Source organism: Phoca vitulina, unplaced genomic scaffold (genome assembly GCF_004348235.1).
Source record: "Phoca vitulina isolate PV1807 unplaced genomic scaffold, GSC_HSeal_1.0 scaffold41, whole genome shotgun sequence".
NCBI classification, from domain to species: domain Eukaryota; kingdom Metazoa; phylum Chordata; class Mammalia; order Carnivora; family Phocidae; genus Phoca; species Phoca vitulina.
The window spans coordinates 9,493,501-9,512,460 of NW_022589744.1; the positions used below are offsets into that span (position 1 = coordinate 9,493,501).

At 46.9% G+C, this 18,960-nt stretch overlaps 1 protein-coding gene across 4 annotated transcripts in view; it reads right to left on the reverse strand.

Moving 5' to 3' along the window:
• SLC39A11 (solute carrier family 39 member 11) overlaps positions 1–18,960 on the reverse strand; it is a 326,016-nt gene that overhangs the window by 268,060 nt on the left and 38,996 nt on the right. For all 4 annotated transcript variants that reach the window (XM_032429848.1, XM_032429847.1, XM_032429851.1 and 1 more), the window contains exon 4: positions 11,680–11,838. In XM_032429848.1, coding sequence (XP_032285739.1) covers positions 11,680–11,838 — 159 coding nt within the window. The remainder of the gene's footprint in view (positions 1–11,679; positions 11,839–18,960) is intronic.

Here is an 18,960-nt window from a genome sequence, read left to right on the forward strand (position 1 = left end):
ATATTTGCAAACTTGTGATGGAAGAGAACATTAACCCAAAATATCTGGAAATGTAACGATTGCTCTACCTAGATGTGCCTGGAATAATTATAAAAGAAATCAGGGTTTAGTTTGCTAATGCTACAAAGGACTGGTTTGATAAATGACCTTGGGCAGGTCTGATGGGACTTCTGGAACAGAGTCCTGGACGGGGACTTGAGATAGGGAAACTAAAGGGACCCCATGAAAACCTGAGGTTTTCAGGTTTACTAGCTTTAAGGCTAGGATTCTGTATCTGTCAGGGGGGCAGAGGGAGAGGGAAAGAATCTCAAGCAAACTCCACACCCAGTACAGAGCCCAACATGGGGCTGGATCTCACAAACCTGAGATCATGACCTGAGCCGAAATCAAGAGTCAGATGCTTAACTGACTGAGCCACCCAGACCCCCCAAAAACCTGCTTTTTTCACTCCTTTTCCTGTTTCTATTCTTGCTAGGACCTGCACCCCCACCTTACACACACCTTATAGAACAGATAATGTATGTCTTCTTTATAAAGGTCAAGGATTTAATGATTTCTTTGGAGTCTTCCAGCACAACAGATAACATCTAAGGAAGGACCAGGTGGGGAAGACCTGACCACTGACTCATCAAGACTCCTGCCTCCAGGGCATAAATGATTTATAGGGAACACCTAAACACATATCTTTGTTCCCAGATTACTGAAAAGACACAGACCACTGTCCTCAATAAAAACCCCAGACCCCAAACAAAGAGGAGATTCAGCCTTCTTTCTGAGTCTCCCGGACGCTCTGTCCATATCTACACTCTCTATCTTTTCTAAACTCTACTCTTACTTCCTCACTTTTGATTTCTTTCCTGCACAAAGTCAAGGACCCTCTTGGCTGGTCCTGCAAGAACCCCCTCTGGGTCCTTGGACCCAGCCAGCCTGCATCAGATGGAAAACTAGAACCCTTACAAAGACACCAGAGGGAGGAGACTGACGCCTGTTTTAGAGAGAAGGCAGACCGCGCGAACAGGCAGAGAATACAATCTAGCCCCACAAGAGTTAAGGGGCAAAAGGACACTCCGCAGAGATGTCATGGGGGTGAGTCCTGCATAGGTGGTGACAGGACCTCTGAGCCAGAGCTGAGGTGGCTGCAGAGAGTGGCACGGACCCACGCAAGGGGCAAAGAAGGACTGAGTCACTCAAGATCTGAGACAATAGTTCTCACCACTGTCTTAGCATAGGCTGCCCTAACAGAGCCCCACACATTGGGTGGCTTAAACAACAGAAATTGGTTTCTCACAGTTCTGGGGGCTGAGAGTCCAAGATCAGGGTGCCGGGAGGGTTGGTTTCTGGTGAGGACCCTTGTGATACCGTGATTTGTAAGAAATAGTGTTTGGTCTTTGCCCCTATTTCTGGCACAAGAGCTCTTAAAAACCATTGGGAAGTCCTAAGTGATAAGAGAGATTAAGGTGTCTTGATATTCATAACAAACCTCTTTCCACCACACCTGAGCTTATGTTAATCAGGCGACCTTTAGAAAACACCTAAGGACGGGGTTGGTTGCCAGGGGAACCAACCATGTGATTAGAGGGTTGGACCTTGCAGCCCCATCCCCTGACCTCCGGGAAGCAAAGAGAGACTGGAGGTTGAATCGATGATTTAATCAATCGTGCCCAGGTAATGAAACTTCCATAAAAACCCAAAAGGACAGGGTTCAGAGAGCTTCCAGTTTGGTGAACACATAGAGATGCAGCCGCCTGAGGTGCAGGGAGAGGGGATAGAAGCTCCTGCACCTTTCCCTGGACCTGGCCCCGTGCTTCTCTCCCATTGGCTGTTTCTGAGTTTTATTTTTTGTAATAGACCAGTGATCTCATGAATACAGCTGACCCTTGAACACAAGGGCCACGTGGGTCCAATTATATGAGGATTTTTTCCATAAATACAATACAGTGCTGTAAATGTATTTTTTCTTCCCTATGATTTTCTTAATATTTTCTCTAGCTTACTTTATCCTAAGAATACAGCACATAAATTATATAACATACCAAATAAGTGTTAATCAACTGTCTATGTTATCAGTCAGACTTTAGTCAACACTGGAAGCTCACTATTAACAGTTCAGTTCTGGAAGATTCAAAAGTTATATGGGGATTTTGTACTGTATGTGGAGGGCAGGGGTTGGCACCCTTAACCCCTGCATTGTCCAAGGGTCAACTGTAAACTGTTTTCCTGAGTTCTGTAAACTGCTCTAGCAAATTAATCAAATCCAAGGAGAGGGGTTGGGAACCTCTGATCTATAGCTGATCGACACAACCAGGACTTGATATTGGCAGGTAGGTGGATCTCTGTAGGTAGATAGCGTCGGGATGGACTTGAACTGTAGGATACCCAGCTGGTGTTGGAGAACTGACTGGTGGTACGGAAAACACACAACAGAGCTTTCTCCCTGGCAGGCAGCCACTTTCTTCACGCAAGAGAAAGGGAGCTCAAGCTCTCTGGTGTCTCTTCTTGTAAGAGCACTAATCCCATCATAGTGGGCCCCACCCTCGGGACCTCATCTAAGCCTCATCATCTCCCCAAGACTTCACTCCAAATACCACACTGGGGTTTAGGGCTTCAACAAATGAATGGGGGGTGGGGAGGGGAGGCATCATTCCGTTGGTAGCAACAACGTAGATGTCAAACCAGGTGGACAACCCACTAGCAACCTGTTATATGAGTAAAGTAAATCTAGTTATTTACAGGTAGGGCATGGAAGAACTGAAGGGTTCCACCTCACCTAGTCAAATCATTTTGGTCTCCGAGTGGCCAGTTGGTCACTCTTCCTTTGAACGACAATCCATCTGAGAGAAAGACAACACAGGACAAGTGCCAAAGATGGGCGATGGTCCTAAGGGTCCAGTTTTAAAGGCACAACTTTTCAACCCATTCCCTTAGAAAGAAGGGGCCATCTGCCCATAGGATATCCAAACATCTATGAAAGGACATCTCACCTTCTTAGAACCCAGGGGCAAGATGGACGAACATTACAATGAAGCCCTCCGAAGACTGCAAGCATACACAAGTACGTAGACACATCTCCCCCAACACACACACACACACACACACACACATACACACACACACACACACTTGATTAAGCCTGAATCCACAATAGCTTCCACATTTCCTGATATAAGGGATCTGATATTTATTAAACACCAGCCAAACTGTGTGTTAGGTGCTCTAGAAGCATTATTGCAGCTAATCCTCACGGTCACTCGCTCATGTAGGATTATATCCATTCTACAGATAAGGAGGCTGAAGCTCAGAGAGATAAGTAACTGACCCTAGGCAGGCAGCCCTAGGAATCCAGGGCAATTTGGTCCAATGCCCATGCTTGCTCCCCTACAATGTGTTACCTCTAAAGAAGCTTTATGCCAACCTAGAAATGCAGACTAGGGTGGGGAGCATGGGGGTGTTAGAAAGCATTAAGATATGGGGCGCCTGGGTGGCTCAGTTGGTTGAGCGTCTGGCTCTTGACTTCAGGTCAGGTGGCGATCTCAGGGTCATAGGATCAAGCCCCATGTCAGGCTCCTCGTTCCATGGGGAGTCTACTTGAGATTCTCTCTCTCCCTCTCCTTCTGACCTTCCCCCTGCTCAGGCACTCTCACGTTCTCTCTCTCTCTCAAATAAATAAATAAATCTTTTTAAAAAAGAGTTAAGATACAATATACATAATGACTTATTATTACAAAATGCCACTATGGAATATCCTTATATATCATCATATAATATGCCATCACAAAATACAGTATCCTTATATAATATAAATCACCCACTTCTACTCCCAACTGTGATGTCGAACTAGAACACTCTCAGCAAGAAAACCTAGCATTAGCTTGCACTTTCCGATCATTACCTACAGGTCCTGCCCTAAACCATTTCTGGGCATCTTCATGAGCACCAACTGCCACTTGCTCTGCCATATGGAAACTTGATATTCAAGTAGCTTCTGGCAAAATGGGGAGGGGTGAGCAGAGTCAGGATTCAGGGTGTCAGACAAAGCAGGTGATTACTTCTACAAAGGCTTCCTGGAGAACCAAGGGAAGAGAAAGGCAGCGGTAAATGGGAATATGTGCCAAAAAGAAGCTAGAGCCTCTCGGGTAAAGGAGGTCTCCCAGGTGATTCTGGTGAGCTCTGAAATTTGCAACCCAGAGAACCAGATCCTCTCCCCCTTCATCTTGAGACTGCCCCTTCATCCCCTACAGGAAGTCCTTCTTTCCCTCTTTTCTGAGTCTTTGGCAATAGTAAAACTTGGCTTAGAAGGGAAAGAGAAAAGTATTGGAATTGCAGTGAATTATCCAAAAAACAACACCCGAACAAAAGCAAGTTATGAGTAGCCTTCATTCAGTGGTCACCGACCTTGGCTACACACCAGAGCCTCTGTGGGGGTGTTTTGTTTTAGATACCTAGGCCTAGCCATGCACACAATGAAATCAGAACCCCCAGAGGGAGGTTCGGGTCTCAATATTTTTCTTTTTCTTTTTTTAAAATTTTATTTATTTATTTATTTGCCAGAGAGAGAGAGACAGCGAGAGAGGGAACACAAGCAGGAGGAGTGGGAGAGGGAGAAGCAGGCCTCCCGCTGAGCAGGGAGCCCAACACAGGGCTCGATCCCAGGACCCTAGGACCATGAACTGAGCCGAAGGCAGACGCTTAACGACTGACCCACCCAGGAGCCCCTCAATACATTTTTTTTTCCCTAAAGCACCAAAGACAACCTCCGTGCTCCTTCCCACCCCCACCCCGCCCCACCCACCTCCCTTTGAACACACTTCCTGATCGCTTTGCTCAGAAAATGCCTGTTCTAAATGGCAGTATAAGTCTTGAGCTGCTTAGGTAAACATCATTAAGAAAATAAAGCCATGACAAATCGTAGAACAGATTCAAATCTCAGATTAAGTCTTTCTATTTTTCACCCGCACGGTTAATCATCCATGCCTCATGTTTGTTGTGCCAAGAGAGTGGTCCTTGCAAAGGGCATGGATCTGCTTCCAGAAAATATCTCACAGGTGTAAAGCCATTTAAACTTGGAAGCTGGAGGGAGTTTTCGCAAAGATGATCCCACTTGATCTTCCCAACATCTTCATTCCTACATTCATCAGATTCCTCCTGGAGACCTACTGTGTGCCAGGCACCGTGCTGATCGGTGTGGAGGACAGAGGGGGCACCAGAGCAGAGCCACCCCTGCCCGTGCTCCTGCCTTCAGGCCACAGGGGGTCGGTGCTATAGGTGATGGCAACATAGGGAAGAGAAGGGCCACCGTGGGAAAAGTGCCAAGTGGAACCAAGACATGGGGCAGCCAGGGAAGCTTTGTGGAGAAGGAACACGCCAACTACATCCCATAGGGTAAGCAGGAGAGAACAGTGTTCTGAGCTATCAGAACTGGCACTGGGTTAGTAATACCACTTAGCTTTTGCACTAGACTCAGAACACCTCTGTCTTGCTCGGGTCAAGGTGAGGAAAAGCTCTACACTTAACCCAAGTCATTGGAAAAAGGAGGCTCCAGAGGGGACTGGCTAGGATTCTGGAGCCACGGTGTGCTCCTGGGACACGGGGATGAAACCCCCTCCCCTCCACCCACGCCTAAGATATAGGACAGCAGAAAGGAACTGCAGACCTAGAGCATAGAGCATTTCTGGAGCCACCCCCACGTGGAGCCCTGGGGATAGATGACCAGGCAAACCCATAGTAGTTTAGGAGTACGGATGTATAGATGGTGAAGCAATATGCCCATTTGCGAGACCTCATCGCTCTCTGATTCTACAGCCAGCCCAGCCACCCGATCCCCCCCTCCATGCCCCAGCCCCAGCCCCTGCACTGGAGGCTCTCTCCAGCCTAGCCACGATGGCAACAACCCATCGAACCCCGTGTACCTTCCAGTACCAAGCAGAATTGCATCTGCCAAAGCTCAACAAAGCATAAGAAATAAGGAAGCGCTAAGGGGCGCCTGGGTGGCTCAGTCAGTTAAGTGTCTGACTTCGGCTCAGGTCATGATCTCAGGGTCCCAGGACGGAGCCCTGCATTGAAGCTCCCCGCTCAGCAGGGAGCCTGCTTGTCCCTCTCCCTCTACCCCTTTTCCCCACCCCCTCCCCTCCCATTCCTCCCCCCCATGCAAGTATGCATGCCCGCTTACACGCTCTCTCTCAAATAAATAAAATCTTAAAAAAAAAAAAAAACGAAAACAGAAGGAAGCACTAAAACTGAGGCAGAGGGGGCCAGTCTTCTCTGCGAAGCTAGCTGGGCTTATCAGACAATGTCAGGCTTACGCTACAGGCTCTCAGGGGGTTACCACCGCAGTTTCTCCTTGTGGCGTTCTGTAAGATATTCCTGCCATCCCCTCACCCCCCGCAACCCCATCTTTTCTCTGCAAGGTATTCTTCAGCTGAAGTAGAATCAGAATGCTGAAGATGGAGAGAACCTACACAGGAGAAAAAAGGACTCAAACACGCCCTCTGGGGGAAAAATACTGGCCTCCTGCAACCTGTGTCACTTCCAGACACTTGACCTAGGTGGCCCCTCATAGCAACCCCAGCCAACCAATATATTTTGTTTTTAAAGATTGTTTATTTATTTATTTGAGAGAGAGAGAGAATGAGAGACAGAGAGCATGAGAGGGAGGAGGGTCAGAGGGAGAAGCAGACTCCCCGCTGAGCAGGGAGCCCGATGCGGGACTCGATCCCAGGACTCCAGGATCATGACCTGAGCCGAAGGCAGTTGCCCAACCAACTGAGCCACCCAGGCGCCCCCCAGCCAACCAATATTGACATCAGCCAGCGTTGGCCGCATATTAAAAGTACGGGCACACACCGCTCGCTCAGGTTTTCAGCAGAAGCATCTTCTTTGCCATTACAGAGTCAACAAAGAGAAGAAACTCAACAGGATTGGGGACACAGATAAATTAAGGAGGGAGCAGAGAAGGCAGTACCCCCCACCACTTGCGAATCGGCCCTGCCCCCCAGAGCCTGACTGGGCAAGACCACCAGCCACTCTCTCTCAGATGAGAGATCTCAGACGGAATCGCCGAGACCCACCACCTTCCCCTATCCCTGGCAGTCCCTGGGCAACCTCCTCAAGATGTCACATCCCAAGAGAGGGGAGGGAGAAGGTGGGAGCACACATTTCCCGGGGAGACTGCCAAGATGAAAAGCAAACTGAAAAAAGCAAGTAGCAACAACACAGACAGTATGTTACCATGTGTTTTTCAGAAAACACAAAACAAAATTACATTTCCAGATGTACATAGATACATATGTAAAGGCCTGGCGCAATCCAGCTACTCAATGATGGGGAAATTATCAGGCAAACTACATACAGTAAGGTGGTGGGACGCTGCACAGGTACTAAAATGAGTGTAGATAAAAGTCACTTCAAATGTAAAAATAACACACAAGAGGACGCACACACCGGTTCTGATGGTGTGAAAACCCATTGCACGTGCGCACACAAGAGAAAGGAGCTCGAAATGAGGCAGAGTTTGGATCACTATACCGTGGATTTAAAGCACGCTCGAGCAATACAAGCAAATGGGGAAAGTGTTTACATTTCAGTGTTTAAAAGACACAACATAGTTCATTTTCTTAAAGAAAAGAGAAAAAATCTAGAAGGATACCCACTAAATTGATAACAATGGTTGGTGTGGGGACAGGACAGGAAGATGGAAGTGTCTTAAGTCCCTTCAGGGTTGCTATAAAAAATTACTCTAGGGGGCGCCTGGCTGGCTCAGTCGGTGGACGGTGCGACTCTTGATCTTGGGGTTGTGGGTTCGAGCCCCATGTGGGGGGTAGAGATTACTAAAAAAAATAAAATCTATTAAAATCAGGAGCGCCTGGGTGGCTCAGTCAGTTAAGCATCTGCGTTCGGCTCAGGTCATGATCCTGGGTGCTGGGATCGAGCCCCGCGTGGGACTCCCTGCTCAGTGGCGAGTCTGCTTCTCCCTCTCCCTCTGCCCCTCCCGCTCCACTTATGCTCTGTCTCTTGATTTCTCTCCCTCTTAAGTAAATAAATAAAATCTTTTGAAAAAAATATATAAATAAATTTTTTTTAATTAAAAAATTACTATAGACCAAGTGGCTTATGGACAACAGAAATGTATTTCTCACAGTTCTGGAGGCTGGAAGGCTAATATCAAAGGGCTGGCAGAATCGTGTTTGGTTTGTTGTTCACAGACAGCATCCATGTGTCACCGTGTGTCCTCACATGGCAGAAGGAACAGGGAGCTCTTGGGGACCTCTTTATAGGGCACTAATCTCATCATAAGGGCACCACAACCATGACCTGATCACCTCTGGAAGGCCCCACCTCCTAATACCATCACATTGAGGGTTAGGATTTCACCATATGAATTTGAGGGGGCATAAGTCTATAGCAGGAAGGGACCTTCACATAATTTTTTTTTCTTTTTTTTAGTTTTTATGATGAGATTTTTGTGTTGTATCGTTGTAATACTAATACGATTAAAAAGAAAGACAGGAGGCCTTGGAAACACACACCCTACCGTCCTTCCCAACCCTATCTTTCTACCCACCAATAGGAAATAATACTGCTTTAAACTCAAGGTAAAGGCCACCCACCTACTGTCATCCTTAACTTCATACAGAAGCAGAACTGCACAGATCATAAAAATGTCAATGTCTCCAAACAGGTATTTACTATCCATTCTGTCTCTCCCTAGGGCCTCCGGAGGGAAAGCCTGGGCTCAGGCTGGCCCCAGTCACATTCCCCATCAGCCCCCTCTTGGCAGCCCTCTTCCTAGGGTCCAGCAGCTGGCTACCTCCGTGCCTACCCCTGCCTCTTTCCCTCTCCCATTAAGATACCATTTGGCAAAATCTCCATAAATCTCTGTAAGCTCATCTCCCATTAACGGTTACTGCCTGAGCCTTCTCTACTTTATTCGCAGATAAAGAAACGAAAACAAATACCCAGTTCAGAGAGCAATTTGATGTATCTGAAGTTAACAAAGCCGCAACGGGTTCAACCTGACAGGCTGTTATGAGTAAAACCCTTTTCATGAGCAGTATTTTGCTTCGGCTCCAACAGGGGGACAGATAAATCTGAAAAGCTGAACGAACAGAAATAGAGTTGGGAGACCAGAGTTGGTGGTTAACCATCTCCTTCCCACAAACCCAAGAGTCTGGGTTCTCAAACCGGCTTCTAGCTGCCTGGGAAGGCTACCTTCCCCGTGGGTGCTCAGTCAGTGTCGGATAACCACATGGACGCAAGATCAAAACCCATTAACTCACACTCCACGAAGCACCTTCGATAGATCCACGCTGCTGCCCTTTCTGGGTTTGGAAAGCACATTAAGAGTGAAACCTAGAGGCGCCTGGGTGGCTCAGTCATTAAGCGTCTGCCTTCGGCTCAGGTCATGCTCCCAGGGTCCTGGGATCGAGCCCCGCGTCAGGCTCCCTGCTCCGCGGGAAGCCTGCTTCTCCCTCTCGCACTCCCCCTGCTTGTGTTCCCTCTCTTGCTATGTCTCTCCCTGTCAAATAAATAAATAAAATCTTTAAAAAAAAAAAAAAAGAAGAAGAGTGAAACCTAGGAGAACCTCATGCTGTCTCAGGGCGACGGTGGCCTGAGTTTGTGACTCTCAACGCCAACATCTGTATTCAGTGACTGTAGCACTTATAAATAATTCTTATCTGCTTATAGACCTTCCAGAACAAATTCCCCTTCTCACATCAACAGCAAAAATTAATTTCTTTTCAAATGTCCTAGAACAGATGTTTACTGTCAGGCTGATCTTTCTGCCAATTAGCGAGGTTCTGGGCATTCATGGTTATTATGTCCATACTCAAGCCCCTTCAAATTCTCTCCCTGGATGTTCAGCCACCACTCCCAAGCCATTCCTAATTTTCTGTGCAGTCTGTCCACGACTTTCCCTTGGGATCTTCTCCATATTCAAAACATATATTAGAACAAACACCAAGCAAAAGGTTAAAACAATGATGCTGCCCAGCACAAATTGGCCAATGACTATTTACACTGCCCAGAGAAAGTCCCCACATTCAGACAGCTGATCAAATATACCTGTCCCCGTCCCCACCCCCAGTACCGGTGAGCAGTGACCCATCATGATTGCAAAGAGCCCTCCACGAGATACAGTCTTAGAAGCCCAGATGGGCCCAGGTAGGAAGGGCAGAATGAGACCCAATGGGGGCTATGCAGAGCCGCTGAGCCAGTCCCTGGTCTGCTGTTCCGAGAGTTAAGGCCATCGGCTGTAAGATCTTCCTGCCAGGGCAAGTAGAATACATCCCAACGGCAAGTTCACACATGACCAGGGTGGATTTGAGAGCAGAATATGGCAGCCCACACAGAGGACCTCTCAAAGTTCATATCATGCAGATATAATCAATGGCAAGGAAGCCAAGGGTTCAGGGGCCAGAAACTGACACTGACATTCAAGCTTGTGATGAAAAAAATGACGCATGGTCTTTCCGCCGAGACAATGTTGTGACTCTCCATCCAACCGTCACATCCAGCTGTCTGGTCCAGAGGCTGGTCCTTCTGTGACATGAGGAATCAGTTTCTCATTGGCCCCAACGACAAGTTCCCAAGGACCCTTCCTTCTCTTTGGTCAGGAATTTACAGCAGCAAAGAAGGCAGGTAGGCGGGGAAGAGAATGTCAGACTACGTCCTGGGCTAGATGTCCAGCAACTCCAGTGAGCCTGACCTGATCCTAGCTCGTCACAGTCCAACAGAAGAAATGACTTCCAACCCCATTCTCCCCTACAGCGTCCTTCTTGTGCCTCTTCTCTTTCTGGGTGAACAGAGAATTCAAGTACCAGCTCAGATGTCACAGAGGACTTCTGCCTACCTCTAGGGCTGGTTGGGCAAGGTTCTGTGTTTCTGTACTGGGTTCTCACAGACACTGACCCTTCTCTATACATAGCATACGCACACTACTGATTTTAGCCAATGGCATTCGGTTACGATCTCATGGCCAGATTTCAGGCTGTGGTTCGTATCATGCTTCCACATGAGCAAGTAAGCACCCGGTCATTCTCCAAACCTAACCCACCAGCCCCATTTCACCAAAAAAGCCTAAAATCTCTGATTTGCCCCCAATTCTGGTGCCTTGTTAGATTTTTAAATTTTTACTTTGCAGCCCCTAAAGGGAGTTATCCTCAAGCTATAGGGAGGAAGACTGGAGCCAAGGGGCATACAACCAGGCAACGGCAGAAGTGAACTTGAACTCAGGGCTCTGCTGCCCAGTGTCCCCACCTCATCCTCCTGTTAATGAGCCCTTGCCGATGTGACGCTTTGTCAATGGTCTTATGCTATAGTTGGGTGTGTCATCATCTTCGTGATGACAGTGTAGGCTCCTAAGGGTCAAGACCATGATCATAATCACTCACTTCTCCCAGTTGCTAGGTCCGCTCAGACACAGTGCCACACGGTACAACGTCAGCCGAGCTCTCTATTTATAATGAAATCTGACATTTAAAATCTGAACTTAGCAAAACGTAACTAAGGGGATGATTAGTCATATTACCAAGAGCTTATTTTCTTTTAGGATCAAAAAAAAGTCCCAATTCACGGTAAATTTCTAGGTAAAAGCCCTAAATGGCTTGAAATATCTATTTCTACATCACTGGCTACTCAACAGAGCCACGAGTGGGTACGTCAAGTCTGAAGAGTGGTACTCACCAGGTGAGGCATCAGGAGGTCAGCCAGGTGGACAAAAGCAGCTCCGAGGGTGAAGCCAACGGCCACGGGGAAGAAGGCAAAGGCGCCAAAGCCCCCGGAGGACGTGGCCATCTCAACGGCCGGGGCCAGGAGAGACCAATAGGACGCTGCTAACATGACCTGCAAAACCACAGTGAACAAGCCATTAAACCAACCACAACCCCAAAAGGCCTTCCAAGTGCCCACTTCAGTTGCTCTCCGTGGCCCAAACCGAACCCTACACAAGTGTTAGGCCTTTTGTCTTCAACATTCGGTACTCTCTCAAACCACAAAGCCACCACCAGAATGTCACAGGAACCCAATACGGCACGGGATGGAGGTGACCTTGAGGATGGAGTCCAGTTTGCTCTTATCTAGCCTCTAACTCAGTGGGTCTCAACCGCTGGCCACTCTACCCTCTGGGGGATGTTTGGCAATGTGTGGAGACATTTTTGGTTGTCACAGTAGACATGTGTCACACACATCTGTCTCCCTTCTATTTTTACCTGTTAGCTCTACGTCTGCTCTCTGGAGCACCAAAGAAGGTATCTTTCCTCTAAGATACGTGAGACAACCGCTGATCAATGTCAGCTTGGCCTTGCCAACTTTGTTATCTCTAAAAGGAAAGAAGGGGAACTAATATTTATTGATCACCTACTATGTCCAGGGAAATAGATCTTTGATATCTTCTTTTATCATTGCCACAACCCTGGGAGGCAGATGCTGTTTTCTGTTGCTATCCACAGATAATGAAATTGAATCTAGAAGTAATAAGATAATGTGCAGGAGGTCACGTCGCCAATAAATGGCAGATTCACGGACCTGAGCAAGTAGGACCATAATCACCTGAATAAGGGCAGAACCATGAAAGGGAAGAGAAAAATGAAGCCGAACCCAAATCTCAGTGAGGTCAATTGGATAAAACTTCTGCAGTGTTTACTGAATTAAACGCTCATCCACGACTGTTTACTCTTTTTTTTTTTTTAAGATTTTATTTATTTATTTGAGAGAGAGAATGAGAGACAGAGAGCACAAGAGGGAAGCGGGTCAGAGGGAGAAGCAGACCCCCTGCTGAGCAGGGAGCCCGATGTGGGACTCGATCCCGGGACTCCAGGATCATGACCTGAGCCGAAGGCAGTCGCTTAACTAACTGAGCCACCCAGGCGCCCCACGACTGTTTACTCTTAAAGATGCTGTGACATCTTCTTGGCAAGAGTACACCCACTACCCATCGTAACCATATGACAGTCATCACTGACATGTAAAATGTTGAATGGGCTTCTAAAAATGATTTAATTATGCCCTGCCTCAAAAAAAAAAAAAACATCTGCATCACCCGTCTCCAAAATAACATTTGGAGTGACAGAACCAGGTATTACAAAAGCAACAATAAAGAACAAATCCATGCAGAAAGTAATTTTCCTTCTGCCAACCATCATCCACACACAGTCATTGCTGTGGGCCCCATTCTCCCGGCAAAAGTCTTAGTGCCACCCACGGAAAGATTGTATTTGCCTCAGAAACTCCCAGAAAGAAAATGCCTCATCAGTTCAGCTCCATGAGATCATCCAAGGAAGCTTGTGGGCTCTTTCCCTGTGCTACAGCCTAACCCGTCCCTTTCCCAGACTCTTGTCTCACTCGCTTTAGAACTCAAGAGCCCTCGGGAGCTGCTGTTCATGGTAAACTCTGCACCGAGGAGCACCTGCCCACACGTGTCCAGCAACCTCTCTGTGTGCACATTCCAGGGCCTCACAAACAGCCCCACCATCAGCGACCCTAAGGCGGCACCATCCAGGAAGACCACTCATCTCATCCTCCAATCCCTCACTGCATCCCATCCTTGTTGATGCCACGGCGGGGAGGGGGGGGGGTGCAGGGGGGGGCACTTCCTCAGCCTCAGCTCCCCATCCACCTCTTCCACACAAAGTTGAACCTCTTCTGCCCAAGCCCCCTTCCATCCCTCTGCATCCCTGGACGCCAACTTTTTCCTTGCCCCTGCAGATGAGAAATACAAAATGTTCCCATGGACAAGTGACAGGAGGTAGAACGGAAGAGATGTGCCTCTCAACGGAGGGGTGCTGGGATGCTGGGATGCTTGAAAGAGAAGAGGATGCCGGATGATTCAGATGGGCTCCTCCTCGAGCATCACCGTTCTCTATCCTTCCAGTGAAATCCAGGACCCAACTGGATTTCCTTCATTTCTTTTCCTCACCAGACTCCTGACCTCCTACATAAACTGGAAAAAATGACCAAAGAACAATCGTGAAATAGAACCAGGTTGCCTGTCCAAAGTGACAACAGGGCCCAAAGAAAAGCTATTTAGAGGGTGTATGTGGGAGACAAAATGATGACCTCCCCCCAAAGACAGCCACATCCTGATCCCCAAAACCTGTGACTATGTCCCCCTTACGTGGTAAAAGGGACTCTGCAGCTGTGATGAAGTTAAGGACCTTGAGATGGGGAGCTTATCCTGGATGATCTGGGCGGAGCCAATGTGATCCCAGGGTTCTTAGGAGAAGACAAGAAGAGTCAGTCAAAGAGAAGATGTGATGACAAGAGCAGAGGTCACAGTCAGTAAGTGACTGGAAGATGCTGCCGGGCTGGCCTGAAGCATGGAGGAAAGGTCATGAACCAACATGTGGCCTCCAGAAAGTGGAAACAGCAAGGAAACAAACTGTCCCCTAGAGCCTCTGGAAGGAAGGCTTGACTGTAACCCAGGAAGAACCATTTTGGACTTCTGAACTCCAGGACTTTCAGATCACATATGTATGTCCTTTTGAGCTGCTACATTTGTGGTATTTTCTTACAGTGGCAACAAGAAACTAATATAGCCTTTGAAGGCATACGTTACTTTTTTTTTTTTTTTAGAGCAGTTACAAGTTCACAGCAAAATAGAGCAGAAAGTACAGAGAAGTCCTGTGCCCCACACTTGCACAAACTCCCAGTATGGGCACCCCACACTTCAGTAGCATATTTGTTGCAATAGATTGATACACCATTATCATCCGAAGTCTATGGTTTACATTAGAGATCAGGTTTGGTGCTATACATCCTGTGGGCTTGTATAAATACATAAAGATAGGCATCCGCCATTCCAGTATCATTAGAGGGTAGTTTCACAGCCCTACAAATCCTGGGTACTCTGCCTATTCATCCCTACCTCCCCACAACCCTTGGCAACCACTGATCTCTTTACAGTCTCCATAGTCTTTTGCCCTTTCCAGAATGCCATACAGTTGAGATCACACAGTCCATAGCCTTTTCAGATTGGCTTCTTTCACTCAGTGATATGCTTTTAAGATTCCTCCATGTCTTTCCATGGCTTGGATAGCTCATTTCTTTTTAGCCCTGAATAATATTCCATTGTCTGGATGGCCCACATTTTGTTTGTCCTCATTCACCTACGGAAGGATATCTTGGTTGCTTTCAAGTTTCGGCAATTATGAATAATGAATAAAGCTGCTATCAGCATGTGTGTGCAGGTTTTTGTGTAGACATAACTCTTCAGTTCATTTGGGTAAATAACAAGGAGTACAATTGCTGGATTGTATATTAAGCCTTATTTAATAATTGCCCCCCACGTAGGTGGCCGGCTTGAAACTCTCAATACTAACAAAGCTCCTTTAAATGTTAAGCATTTTTTGATCTGGATGTAGGGACATTAACTAGCTGATACAGTAGCAGGAAGTCACGCATCTGATTAACCCTCATTTACTCCTAAGAAGCAGGGCCTGGAGGGGATAGGCTATGGAGGAGAAGGTGGTGAGAAGTGGGCCCAAGACTTCAGGTAATGAGCTCCACAGGGAGGTCCTTGCCAGCCAGTCCCTTTATGACCCCAGACGACAGATACCCAAAGCCCTCCTACTGCGCTACAATGCTTCTTATAAAGGCAAAAACTAGTCTAGCAGCACCAGCCTTGAAGACATGGGATAGAAGCATGAGGAGCAGACAACGAGCACCTTCCTCTCCCCACCTTTGTCTAGAACAGGAATGCATAATCAGGTTTTAGGGCACATGGCAGGAGCCTCACTGTTCCCCCAAAGCCCTTTTCTTGCCTCTTTATTGCCAAAATAAAAAGTAGAGCCCAATCAATCAAATGCACTATGGGAAAGCTTATGTGAAGCCCATCCTCCAAGCCAGGTGTTGCTAAGACCAAAGCGACCCAAATTTTTGCTAAATAATCGGAGAAGCTCAAGGGAGCAAGCATTTCAATAACAGTGACAATTTCTGCGAAAAGAGCTAAGAAGGAAATACATTTTTTTTAAAAAGAGGACCGAGTATCTCCCTTCTGTCTGGCTAGTTTGGGAGGCCTACTGCAGGGCCCAGAAACCTGAAGGTGGAACAGAGTGATTGTCAGACAAGCTGACATGTGAGAAGCTGTGTCTCTTCCTCACTTCCCAGGACCAAGGTTGATCCCGCCCTGGCTCCCTTCTTGACACACTACCCAGGGCGTCTCAGCCCCATAACTGACCCCAACAACGTCCATCCCTGCAGAGGGGTGAGTGAAGGAATGGATGACCTGAGTTAATTTTTAAAAAATGGATGTTGATCTTGTTCCTAGTTGACAAAAAATGGGAACAGCCCAAATGTTCATTAACAGGTGAATGGAGAAACAAAATATTCCACTCAATGGAGTACTTTTCAGCCATGAAAAGGAGTAGAGTGCTGGGTACATACTACAATTTAAGGGAGCCTCAAAAACATTAATTATGCAAAGTGGGAAAAGCCAGACACAAAAGGTTACATAGGATATGATTCCAATTAAAGAAGATGTGGTGTATACATACACAATGGAATATTACTCACCCATCCAAAAAAAAAATGAAATCTTGCCATTTGCAATGACGTGGATGGAATTAGGGGGTATCATGCTGAGCGAAATAAGTCAATCAGAGAAAGACAATTATCATATGATCTCACTCGTATGTGGAATTTAGGAAACAAAACAGAGGATCATAGGGGAAGGGAGGGAAAAATAAAACGAAATCAGAGAGGGAGACAAACCATAAGAGACTCTTAACTATAGAGAACAAGCTGAGGGTTGCTGGAGGGGAGGTGGGTGGGGGGATGGGGTAACCGGGGGATGGGCATTAAGGAGGGCACGCGATGTAATGAGCCCTGGGTGTTACATGCAACTGACGAATCACTGAACTCTACCTGACACTAATAATACACTATATGTTAATTAATTGAATTTAAATAAAATTTAAAAAATAAAAGATAAGAAAAATAAAAAATAAATAAAAGAGTATGATTCCATTTACACAAAATATCCAGAACGGGTCAATCCTAGACACAAAACAGATTAGTGATTGACAGGGGGATGATGGGGGCCGGGAACGGGGGAGCAACTACCTAACGGGTACAGGGCCCTCCTTGGGGGTGATGAAAATATCTGGAACTAGACAGAGTTCACTGTGAATGTACTAAATGCCACTGCATTGTACACTATAAAATGGTGAGTGTTACGTGGATTTTATCTCAATTTAAAAAAATGAAAGTTTTTTTAAGCTAGCCTTAACCGTTAGAACCCTCTCTTGCACAACTGCCCCCAGCCACGTGCTGAACCCTCCAGCCCCGCCCCCCCATCCCTTGGCCCAAGCACTTCTATCCGCAAAAATGCCAAAACACCAAGACCTTCCTCTCATGCCCTTTCTTCCAAGCATCCAAAACCCTTTACCACATATATACACACAAAAATGGGTGGGAAAACGCAGGACTTAGAATCAGGTCCAAATTCGCATCCTGGCTCTGCCACTTACTAGTTAGGTAGCCCCAAGCAAATAATTTAAAAGCTCTCTGCAGCTCAGTTTTGAGCAAACCAAACATAGGGGCAATGCTTACTCTATAACAAGATCGTCTTAAAATGATATGGGGCAATGCCTATACCACATCGACCTAGTTCCCGGCGGGAAGTTAAGGGTTAAGTTGGTATTGCTAGATTCTTCCCTGAGCCTGCACTCAGCATGCTCCCCACCTCAGCACCATCTTGCTCCCTCCCCCTCCTCCAGGGTGGCCCCTTTCCAACACACTGGATTCATTATTTGTGTCCATATCCCCCGGGCACTAGGATGAGGGCCCTGCTATGAGCATCTTTGTCTCCTGGCACCACAGGTCTGAGCGGTCCTGAGGCAGACCCTCGATATTGGTTGCCTAAATGAATTTTCTGTTATCCCTGCTAATGATGGGGAGCAATGGGGGTGGAGAAATCAAAAGAAGGCATAATCAGGAAGTGATTCAACACTCGTTTTTTTAGTCTACTACCTAAATTTTAAAGTGATTTTACCTTCCACATTAAGTACTATAGAGGCTCATGCTCAAAGGCCTTCACTCCTTTGACAAACACTGGATGAGTCATTGTTTAACATAACGGAGTTTTTCTTAGGTGTGGAAAGAAGGTGGTATAGAATTTGCAGAGTGTCACGGAAGAGCTGTTGAATAGAGTCTACTGATAGAGTTGAAAGGGGTTTCAGGAGCCTGCCCAGTCCAAATGCTTCATTTAACAGGTGGGAAAACTGAGACCCGAAGGGATCCAGTGGATCTTCTCAAAGCCCCAGAGCAAGCTGGCACCATCCGAAGCTAGCCGCATCAGCCCCACATCAAGTTCGTACCAGCCTTCCCCCCTCCCCTGACCCTGAGTCCTTTAAGAAATTCCTTTAAGAAATTCACTACAGAGTGAAGACAAAGTTGAAGTTAGTGCCTCCCTTATCACCAGACAAAGCATCCCAGAGCCACAGCTGGGATGTATCAGCTTTAGCAATCATCAGATGTAACCTTGATCCCAGGGACATTCCCCACCATGGGGATATAACCTGCTTCAAGAAAACCCAGCACTAGGAAATATTTGGCAGCTCATCAACAGGAGAAATGATCTTGTTAAACATTTTTCTCTGCAAGATTCATCAGGCCTTACAGACCTAAATAAACCTTAAAAACCAAAACCCATAGCCCAGGACTGCCTTAGAGGTAGGGAAACAAGCAGTTCTGTAGCTCAAAAGACAACGTCCCCTTAGCAGCATGGCTCAAGCTAGCAGCTTCAAAACAAAGTCTACGTATATTATGTTCTCGGTGTAGGGATCTGAATGAAAGGCGCACCTTCCTCTCTTGCAGACCACATTTTAAAACAAGAACGCTCCAAATGAAACACATTTATCCAACACATTTATCCGTTTATCCTGGACTGGATGCTGAGAACAGAGGAAGGACAGCATTGGGAAAAAATGGTGAAATCCAACTAGCATCTGGGGCTGAGGGAACAGTGAT